We start from the raw sequence: 11,461 nt of genomic DNA on the forward strand, positions 1-11,461 counted from the left end.
ACATGAAAGGCACAATGCTCAAAGTGGTTGGAAAAATGGGAAACAAAAAACAACAATTACATCAAGACTCAAGAAAATAAAAGCTTCATCCTCAAACTTAAACTATATATGAGGATGAACCATAACAATCATCCTCTCTGCTTACTTAACACAAGGATAAATGTTGAAGTGACGATTTTGCAACTAAAGACAAGTTCAAGGAAACTCAACAAAGTCTCCAATAACTAAGACTCCTTCTTCAGATCATCCTCAATAAGAGGAGAATTATTTTTCTTCTAATCATCTTCACTCCAAACACAACTTGAGAGGTTAATATTAGTGCAAGAACTAAATTATAAAAATCATCGTAATTCAACCCTCTTCTTTTGACATTCACTTCTACTTCAATTTTAATTAATCAATCCAAAGCTAGTGACTCTTATACTTGACCCACAATTTTGATGTCCTTGGAAAATAAAATATTTTTACAATAAAAATAAAATAAAAATGATGGAAAATAACTTTGTAGGAATGACAAACAAAAAGTTATTGTCAGGTATTAAAATTAAAACTTGTTATATTCACATAAATTGAAATAATACATATTTTTGGTAAAAAATTACCAATATATGTAAAAGTGCAAGAGTTACTATCAATATTCTATTTCTTCTGTTCTCAAATATAAAAATTAATATCATAAACTTATTTATTATTATCACTTTTTATATTTATTTGCAAATATATACTATTTATAGAAAAGTGTGAGATATAAAATACAACCACTAATATTTAAAAAAGAAACATTAAATAAAAAAGTCATTTAAATATTAAATACATCTTAAAAATCGCTCCAAAATTTTGTTAGAAGTGGGACTAGAGGCAGTATCAACTTGAGTAAAATTAAATTTGGATTTTTGAAGGTTTTTAAATTCAGCTTATGAATAAAACAATTATGATTGGGAGAGAAGACATCACGATCAATAAAGGTAGGCCAGTCATGTAGATATCACCCGACCAAGAGACGGTCCTGATTCAACAGGAAATCGTTTTAATAAAAATTGATCAAAATAATGAAGAGACAGCATATAAATGAATTACAGTAATTGATTATTAATATTAACAGTATGAGTGGTATTCATCCTTGGTTCCTTTTCAGTTGAGCTGAGCTCGGGTAGGGGTGAGGCAGTGTAAGTAAATGGCCACCTCAACCGCCGCATGTCTCTTCTGTCACTTCCCAAACTGCTTCTTCACATATTCCTTTGCTCGCACCATCAACAACAGCAACTGCATGTTCTCTCTAACGCATCTCTCAACCACTCTCTCTCTCCCTCTCACTCCCACTCGCACTCACTTACACCTCCTCGCTTCCCAAACCAACAACACCACCACAACACGGTTAAGATTCTTCACATCTTCATTCTTGTTGATTCTAACAACTAACAAGTCACAATTGAAGTGTCATTTGAATTAATATATTTGGATTTATTCAGGAAAAGTCGAAGGCTGAAAACTGACGATGAGATCTGCTCCGATATTCGTCAATTCCTCGCCGACGTTGGCCTTCCGCAAGACCACATTCCCTCTACCAAGGAGCTTTTACACCATGGAAGGTCCTTTCACTTTCTTCTTCTTTCGCTTCTCCTCTTCAATTTCAATTTCAATTTTGTGCATGTAACTGTAACCTCTTTTCTTGAATTTAAGTATGAAAACAGGAATTGTTTTCACAAAGTAAACGGCCACTTAGATGCTGAACTTCTCTAGTGGCTAGAGAAGACTATGCAACTGAATAACCGTAATTAACTGAATTAGTTTCAGTTTGTTACAGATTAGAATTAGAATATTCTAGAACAGGCTAAGCTTTAACTGAAACTGCAAAACTGTACAAGCTGCTGCAACTAATACAATTGCTACAAAACAGTGAAAGCAAGATAATAATTAAAAAAGTAAATTAGCATTTCAGTCATTGAAATTGTAAGGGTCGAACAATTTAGTCCCTCAAATATAAGAAATAGCTTATTAGTCCATTAAATTAGAGAACATCAATCAATTTCAAGGACTAAAATGACGATTTACTCATAAATAAACAGCAATAACATAACATTTGCAAAAAAAGATAGTATTAGTTAGCTAACAGAAGGATAATCAATTGTTTAATTGTTCTTAGTACCAATAATATTTTTCTTTTTAAATCCCGCAATATTAATAAAGTATATGGTGTTAAATGGCATTTTTCCTTTAAAGGAGACCGATTGCTGAATTTTTTTAATTGGAAACTTTGTTATTATTGATTTATTTGTTCTCTGCAAATGACCTGATGAAAGAGGGTTATATGTGTTTTAGATTAATTTTTAATTGTCTTGTCTATTTAATTTCACCCTTGCGTTTATAGGAATGACCTGGCAAACATTGTTAGACGGAGAGGTCATAAACAGATCCGGGACCTTCTCACGAGCTCATTATATGGCGACATTGATTCTTTAAACACGGGAAAAAGTTTAGATGAAAGACTGGATGCTGCAAATGATAGTGAGGATCTATTAACAGGTCAAACAATTTTCTTCTTTGTTAATGGGCTCTTTTTTTCTCTATTACTCTCAATCATGACTGATGACCAAATTTAAAACAATTTAAAGGTCAGAATGAGAAGGTTGTCACCTTGGTCGATGATGTTGTGGCATCTACTGAATTTGTTCATACTGACTCAACTCTGAGATTAAATGAATACACTTCCATCCCTGTAGCATCCTCGGCTAGTTCATCTTTGGTGGATGGCTTAGGTGAACTCAAAGATCATTCTGAACAGGTCAACAACATGGCAAAGGAGAATTTGTATCCCAACATGCCAACAGAAATTTCTGGTGAATCATCATTTGAGACAACATGGTCTGCAACTTCAGAGCACGAGGACTCTTTAATGGGAAGAATGGTTGGAGATATTACCTTTCCTTTGAAAGTTCCTTCCATGGAAAACCATTCCGACACTTCATTTAATGATCCTGATCTCGACACTGCAGACATCAGTGATATAAATGTCGACACTTTGGCCAATTTATCATTGGAGGAAAAGGTTGCAAAATTTATTCAGAATGGAGATTTAGATCAAGTTGAAGGTAAGTCTAATATGTAGTTTCATATCGCGTGATGAATGCCTACATCTATTGCTTTGACAACAGAAGCTTGTGATTTGAGTTTCAGCATATTATTGTTCAGTAAAAAGAAAAGAATAAAAAATGCAGAAAGGAAGCTGTTTTTTTTATTGCTTGCCAGTCCCGTATTTGTTTGATACCTCGATTTCCGTATTTCTCTATTAGTAAATTTTATATTGCCATGCAAGTGACTCAAGAAATAGACATATATCTACCTTGCTTCAACTCAAATTTTCACTTTATTACCAGGTTACATTGTCTAGATTTCAAGCATTTTAAAAGAATCACTGCAACAAGTTCCTAGGATTTAGTCAAAGCCATTGTAATGGACCGATTAAGTAAGAGAGTTAGAAAATAATTTATCTCTTTAGTACGCATTTTATGGACATTTTACTTCTGTTACTTTCCGACAATGCATACATACATATAGTTGTTTAATGCTTAGAATGTGTCTCTCGCATTTCAAATGGAGGTGTTTCTTAGGAAAGCAAAGTGTAAATTGAATCAGAACCTATTTAATATTTTTGATATGCCACTAGGTGTCCATCCACCTAAAGAGAATAGTAACTTGGCACATAATGGGAACTCACTTACATCCAATCAAGTTGTTGCATCTGGAAAATTGGACCAGCCTCTGTGGTAAGTGTTATCTATTATATGGATGCTAATTGCCAACTACCACTGTTGGAGGTTTATTGTTGTTTGAATCTGAACTGAGATATCCTTTTTACCTGTATTCAAAATATATATAGGGATGATCACACGCCACATGAGGACCCGATAACTCATTTTGACAAGGATTTGGACAATGAGGTCATTCTGTGACTAAATATCCATAAATTCTATCTTGACTGATAGCTTCTCGAGACCTAATTTGTTTAATGTCATTATGCAGGCGCCAAATGTACCAAATCAAAGTGAGATAAATCATCTCAAATTCATGCTGGTAGTAATCATGAAATTTCTTGTGATTTTGATATTTACAAATTGTTGGCTATTTTTGTTTAGAATAGTTATAAATATAACTTGTTATCATTTTCTCTCTCTTCCTTTTGCAAATGCTATTTGGTGCATAGTACCAGAAGGAGTTGGAGCTGTCTCGGCTGAAGGAACAGATTGAGAAGGAAAAGGTAGATGATCAATTTCTGAAAATTGGTCTACAAGATGTCTCTATATATTATTGTTATCCCACATTGGCTGTATGGCCAAAGTGCTTCTTATAATGACTTGGGCAATGTCCAATGTCAAATTCTAATATATATTTTTTGCCATCCACCACCTAAATTGTTAGTGTTAGAATATTAGAAAATATCTTATAATATCTTTTATATTATATTAGAGTATCTTGAGTTATTTTCTATGACCAATTTATAATCATAGAGAATCTTAGAATATCTCTTATTATTATTATGATTTATTCCTAATTTAGGATTTAGTCTATGTTTCTCTATAAATAGAGATTAGTATTGAGTCTATTGTAATCAAATTAGCATTAAGCTATTATCAATAATATTCAAACCCTTATTATTTTCTCTCCTCATTTTCTCTAAAATCCCACAACTTCAACATGGTATCAGAGCCTATTTCGATCCTCCTTGAACAATCTTGTCGTTGTTCCGCTGCTAAGTTCCCAACAGTTTGGGAATATAATCCTAGTTTCTCTTTTCTAGCATGATCATTCCTTTTTCTGACTACTATCACTTCCGTCCACAATCGTCGCTGCTGCCCCGTCTGCTACTGCCGCCGCCGCCGTTTGCTGCTGCTGCCTGTCGTCGCTGCTAGAAAAGTTTTCCGAAACAACCACTGTCTCTCCTGTTTTGGATGCATTTTCTCACTTCGGTTGTCGATTATGGCTTCGTTTCATTAGAGTCGCGCTGCTTCCTCTTTGGTGTTTGTCATGATCATTCCGGTGGTGTTCCTTTTCCCACTGATGAATCATATTAGTGATGACTTATTTTCCCATTGATGATTATTCTGACGATGTCTTTTATTTTTATGACTCACACTTTAGCATGACAATTTGTCCCAGATGCACTGGCCCCATCTTTGTCCCAGATGTACTGGCCTTGCCTTTCTCTCCTTGAAGCACGCCTCTCCAATATTATTGGTTTAAAGCTTCCAAATGCAGTTTTTAGAAGAACGGACCTCGCTTTGTTCAATTACTTGCCATGAATTTCTCTCAGGCTGATGATCATATCGGCTATCTGGCTAGGCTATATTTATAGCAATTTTCTCCGACTTCACCTGCATCCCTGAGTTGCTTTTCCATCCTTTTTATTATTTTGCAGAGCAAAACATTGTTTTCTTGCAGCAAGCTAAAGCTTAAGCTTTAGCTTGAGGGGGAGTGTTAGAATATTAGAAAATATCTTATAATATCTTTTATATTATATTAGAGTATCTTGAGTTATTTTCTATGACCAATTTATAATCATAGAGAATCTTAGAATATCTCTTATTATTATAATGATTTAGTTCTAATTTAGGATTTAGTCTATGTTTCTCTATAAATAGAGATTAGTATTGAGTCTATTGTAATCAAATTAGCATTAAGCTATTATCAATAATATTCAAACCCTTATTATTTTCTCTCCTCATTTTCTCTAAAATCCCACAACTTCAACAGTTAGCATAAAATAAAAATTTCTCTGGGCTTTGGTACCTTTTATTCACCTGGGAAAAAGGAAACATTTCTAAAAGATTAAAGTTGCTAGAAAGACAGAAACAAGTGGGCATGAATCAATGAGTGAAAGAGAGAAATAAAGAGGCGACATCAAATATATAGTGGAGAAATAGACGATGTAGCTTATTTTTCTTTCATGAGCAAAATTTACTATACAATAATTTTCAATTTCTTTTTCTTCAATAACTACTTTTTTGGATGCATGCTGTTTGATTTTACTCTCTTTTTAATGATGGGGAAAAAAGTGCCAAAAATAAATTTTGACATTAAATCCTATTTGCTTAATGTTTAATTGTGTATATATGATGCTCTCATTCATGAGAGAACTTTGTGAAGGATCTCTAGTCTCTACCTTCTGTAGTGATTAATGACGGCATTCGAACCTCCTCAAATTTATGTCATACCTGCAAGTCATTTTTAAGGCTGAAAGTTATAGATCAACATGTGTGACAGGTTATCTAAATTTGAAAACAGATGGAAAATCGCTTGGTCTTCTAAAGGATATTTGACTTTGACTCACAACTTTATACACCTGGTTTTGTAAGAAAATTGAACATGTTTGTTTGAAGTTTGTATGAAGCTTGTTGTCTGTCTTAATGTTAGGATGGGAGAGTTTATACTATTGCATTGAACTTGTCCCAAATCTAATAACATTATATGTTGTTTTTTAGTGCTGGGTTAACAAGATCTGAGCTTGCTAAAAGCAGCCAATTTATTTGTGAATCTTATAAGCACATGAATGTTAAAAAGTATTTCTTATGGATCTATTGCTTAGAGGAAGGATTTTTTTATTTTTTATTTTTTATCAAAGATATCTTGTTAATCCCTTCTCCCCTCCCTCCCTCTAATGTATGAGAGTTATTCCTTACAACTTGCTTAGCCACATGTTGTTTTTTGTTTTCAGCATGCTTTGTCTGTCTTGCAAACCAAGGCAGAGGAAGAAATCAGCAAGGCTAAAAAACTTATATCTGAAAAAGATGCAGAGTTGCATGGTGCTGAAGAAAGTCTTTCAGGACTCCAGGAGGTATTGCATCTGTGCTCTTGTGAACTTTAAGTTCACTAATGTATTCGGAGGATCTTGCATTTTCTTGTCCTATTGGTTAGCTATTGTTGAAACTTTAAGCAGTGTTGGAATATTGTATGTGAAATTGAATAGTACACTAGATAGTCTAGATTAGAAAACATTCCCTGAACTCATGATTGTAAAAAAATCCTGATGAGCTTATCATAAGACCATCAGATCCCTCCTTTGTCAAAGCCAGTACCAGACCTAGTTTTGTAAGAAGCAGCATTTTTTGTTCTTTTTATTTAAGAGGGAGCCACAGTGGTCCTTTAAACTTTGGCACTCCCATTGTGAATGAAATTTACTTATTTCTCCCCCAAATTCTTTCAGGATATAGTTCTTGGTTCCTAACAAACTCACTATAATATATGTGAAACTGTATACACAATACACACTTGAACTATACACATAAAGAATGCACGAGAAGACAACATTTTTGTAGGTAAATTCTGACAGTTATTATTAAGAGTATATATGTCTACTATTAGATGTGAACCTAAAATATCACTGGACTGGTAGGTGACAATCAAATTCATATTTTCATTTATGAAAAACTATAATAGAGTTCAAACATTAATCTTGTTATTTGGTCATTATCTTCAATAACTGCATTGTGATATGAGTATGCATTTTCACGTGAAAGAGCTATTTCTTCTAATGATCCTGTATATGGTGTCTTTAGTAATCAATTAGTGAAATTATATCTTCCTATCCAAAAAGATAAAAAAAGTTATAAAAAAAATTGCGATTAAAATCTGTAGAGCTACTGATAGCACTGTTTACCTTATATTTCCAGGTTCCTGTTGAGTTCTTCTGCGATGGTGATGTTGTGGAAGTGGCTGGTAGCTTCAACGGCTGGCATCACCCAATAAAGATGGATCCTCAACCATTAACCAGTATTATAGATCATGGTGGACCAAGGTTCTAAATATTTTAATGGCATAGGATACCTGTCTTTGTTTTATGGCTTCAAATCTTATTGAAATTTCAATCAATAACTATTGGCTGATTATTTATTTGCCATCATTATGTTCTTGTTGATTATGTTTAGCTCGTTTATCTTACAAAAGGAAAGTTAAAGTATTTTTTTGTTTAGTAAAAAGTAATCTGTCTTAGTAATAATTGATATCTGCCATTTGTTGTGATAATGTCCAGGAAATCCAGAATTTGGTCAACAATGCTGTGGCTTTATCCTGGTGTGTATGAGGTCTGTGCATCTTCCACTAATGTTTATGCTGTTGACATCTGCCATGTTCCCAATTGGGTATAATTAATTGAATTTACTTTGGGACATAGTTGCAGTTCTTTTACAAAGAACATTTCTACGTTAACATGAATAAAGCATTGACTTGGTGCACTTTACTAACTTACATTTTTTATGTTAGTGATGGATTATATTATCTGCACTGATAAAATATATTATTACTTTTGCACTGATCTTTGTATCTCTATAAATACCCAATTACTATATCTGTTAATTTTTGTTTTTGTGCTTATTATTCTATTAACAAACAGTCCTCTCATGTGATACATGCCTCGGGTGTGTGTATGTTGTGTTTATGCATAGTGCCTAGTCATTGCAAACACTAAGAAATTAAAACTAATTTATTAGGTGAAGTAGACTATTAAATTGACCCAATCTAATACAACATAATTTTATTTTGTATCTGTTCCTTTTTTCCCTAGTTATATAAAGTAGCTTGAGGGTGTTAATGCCGCACAATGTAGTCTCTTAGGGATTAAAAATCTGTAAAGAATATACTATAGACACACTGTATATAGGATGAAATTGGTGTTGTATTTGAAATGTTGACTTTCTTGGTGAATTATCTATTACTCTCCAACCAAGTAGATAAATCCTAATATAAACTCTCCGTAAGGTGTCGACATGACGATTGAACTAATGAAACTTTCTTTTATGAAAAAAACCTTCCTTTAAGTTTTTTCCTTCTCCTGTTATTTTTATGATATTTTTCCTTTTTCTGGTTTAGGTTGGAAAAGGTTGGTTTGTTTCTATACATGTCCCCATTAACTTTTTGAGCTATGATATTTGAAGATTTAATAACTACTTGTATTTTGTAGATAAAATTTGTTGTTGATGGCCACTGGAGAATAGATCCTCAACGAGAGTCGGTAGCAAGGGGTCACATATGTAACAACATTTTAAGAGTAGATAGATGATACATCCAGGTTCAGGTCACAACTGCCAGATGTATATAACAAGTCAACAAGGTAACATGATAGTTTCCACCTTGACTGTTCTTAACCGTCGATTTAAATGTTCCCAGATATATGCCAAAAGTAACAGAATCAAACTAAGGATCTTAAACTCTTAACTGATTATTGATAGTAATGCATTTAAATCAGTTAGGGATTACCGAAACTTATAGTTAATGTCTGCACATTCTTAGAAATTTCTAAACTTCTTTGAACTTAATATTATTGAAACTGGGCTTCACATCTGTAGAATGACCTAATATTATTGTTGACTGTTGTAGCCTCGTAGGGTACATATAGATTGAAGACAATGGTTTGCTGTGAACATCTAAATTATCAATTTTGACAGCAATATGGACAAGAGGGGACACAAGTATGCATGCAAGATAGAGCAGCATTTAGATTGAGTATCTTCTAATACAGCATCCAGTTCGTACATTTATTAAGGTTGAGATTAGTATTTAATGTCTTGACATCTTTCAGGTATGTGCAAGGGTTAGTTTGTAATCAGGAGAAAATAAATTATTAGGTGTGGGCTATTACTATTAGTGAGGGATTTAGATAGTTTTAGAAAAGAGGTAATAGGTTTTATCTTTTGAAGTCCACGCCATCACTGTACCTATTAGGAGAGAATGGTTGCTTCATTTGTATTCCTCATCTCTTCTTTCTGTTTTTTGTGGTTCATTTTCAAAGCGGCTCACAGGAACAATGATACAAATTCATTTTGCTTAGTGCTGTAAATTTAGGATGTGATGTCGAAAATTCAGATTAAGAGTACATAATTTCCTAGATTTTCAAACAGATTGATGCAATTTTAGCAACAAGAAAAAGAAAATCACATTCTTAATTAAGAATGAAACTCCCACGGTATTCAGCAACAGAGGATGGACTAGATTAGTAGTGAGGGGAAGACCAAATCACAATGATTCGAGTAACATAATCTTTAAAACTCCTTATACTGGTTGCATCCTTACGAAAAAATTAGAAATATCACTCAAGAGAGTTGCTTTTGGAACGCCATTTTTTGTCACACACCGACACTCTACACAACATACTTTTTATCTTCAAACTACTCCTATTTTGTGTATCTTGTGAGTATGTATTTTCCGTAACATATATTTCTTTTGGAAAACCAGTGAATAGACAAATTAATTCTCGAATTTGTAAGAATTTCACAAAATGGTCTCGTGATTTTAAGAATTGGCAAACATTTTTTCGAAATTGTATAGTATTCGTTTACAATGATCCCTCCGTCAAATTCTGTCATTAGAAACTATGAATTGTTGCATTAATCGAATATGCAAATCCTTTCAAGTTAACAGTGCATCAATGTCACTTCAATAAAAATTTGTTTCTAAGTAGCATGAGTCATGTGAAATTACCTTGAAATAAATTAATATGTTAGATCATAATCGTTAAAGATAAAAATTAATATTATAGATTATTTTATATATCATTACTATAATTTCAAAAATATACTTTTTTATTTTATTTTAAATGTATTATTTGTTATTTTTTATTTCAAATTATTTATTATTTTACAATACTAAAATAGTATTAATTATATTTTTATTAATATAATTTTATTTATTGTATCTTAACTTATCAAATTTGTCAATCAACTACAATTAATAAAAATATTTAAATAAATAAAATTCATTTTATTATTGAAATTAATAAAACTAACCATTTTTTCAGAATCATGCGCACTTGAATCGTTAAATTAAAATATCCAATAGGTGTGTTTGTGTCATTGGATGAACATTTAGGTCATTTTCGTCCTCCCTAGGCTTATTCTTGTCCAATTAGGGTTTTTAACCAATCTTGTGCATCCAATATGTTCATTTGTGTTATTGGATTAACATTTAGGTCACTTTCGTCCTCCCTAGGCTTATTCTTGTCCAATTAGGGTTTTTAACCAATCTTGTGCATCCAATAAGGTCATTTGTGTCATAGGATGAACATTTAGGTCATTTTCGTCCTCCTTAGGCTTATTCTTGTCCAATTAGGGTTTTTAACCAATCTTGTGCATCCAATATGTTCATTTGTGTCATTGGATTAACATTTATGTCATTTTCATCTTCCCTAGGTTTATTCTTGTCCAATTAGGGTTTTTAACCAATCTTGTGCATCCAATAGGTGTGTTTGTGTCATTGGATGAACATTTAGGTCATTTTCGTCCTCCCTAGACTTATTCTTGTCCAATTAAGGATTTTAACCAATCTTGTGCATGCAATAAGTTCATTTGTCTCATTGGATGAACATTTATGTCATTTTCGTCCTCCCTAGCCTTATTCTTGTCCAATTAGGGTTTTTAACCAACCTTGTGCATCCAATAAGTTCATTTGTGTCATTGGATTAACATTTAGGTCATTT

At 32.8% G+C, this 11,461-nt stretch overlaps 1 protein-coding gene across 3 annotated transcripts; it reads left to right on the top strand.

The window, feature by feature from the left end:
• Positions 1-1,081: 1,081 nt before the first annotated feature.
• On the top strand, positions 1,082-9,886 carry LOC101515760 (protein PTST homolog 3, chloroplastic). Of its 3 annotated transcripts, none has more exons than XM_073367897.1 (13): positions 1,082-1,374; positions 1,470-1,589; positions 2,369-2,523; positions 2,721-3,089; positions 3,665-3,764; positions 3,878-3,938; positions 4,021-4,071; positions 4,202-4,255; positions 6,710-6,829; positions 7,665-7,789; positions 8,024-8,075; positions 8,951-9,100; positions 9,367-9,886. In XM_073367897.1, exons 1-12 carry the CDS (start codon positions 1,175-1,177, stop codon positions 9,047-9,049), a joined length of 1,506 nt encoding a protein of 501 aa, XP_073223998.1. In that variant the 5' UTR covers positions 1,082-1,174; the 3' UTR covers positions 9,050-9,100; positions 9,367-9,886. The 3 variants fall into 3 exon arrangements, with proteins under 3 accessions (XP_073223998.1, XP_004497543.1, XP_004497544.1); XM_004497486.4 differs by having other exon boundaries at positions 1,083-1,374; positions 2,613-3,089; XM_004497487.4 differs by having other exon boundaries at positions 1,083-1,374; positions 2,613-3,089; positions 4,208-4,255.
• Positions 9,887-11,461: the final 1,575 nt, after the last annotated feature.

Source organism: Cicer arietinum, chromosome 4, assembly GCF_000331145.2.
Source record: "Cicer arietinum cultivar CDC Frontier isolate Library 1 chromosome 4, Cicar.CDCFrontier_v2.0, whole genome shotgun sequence".
NCBI lineage: Eukaryota > Viridiplantae > Streptophyta > Magnoliopsida > Fabales > Fabaceae > Cicer > Cicer arietinum.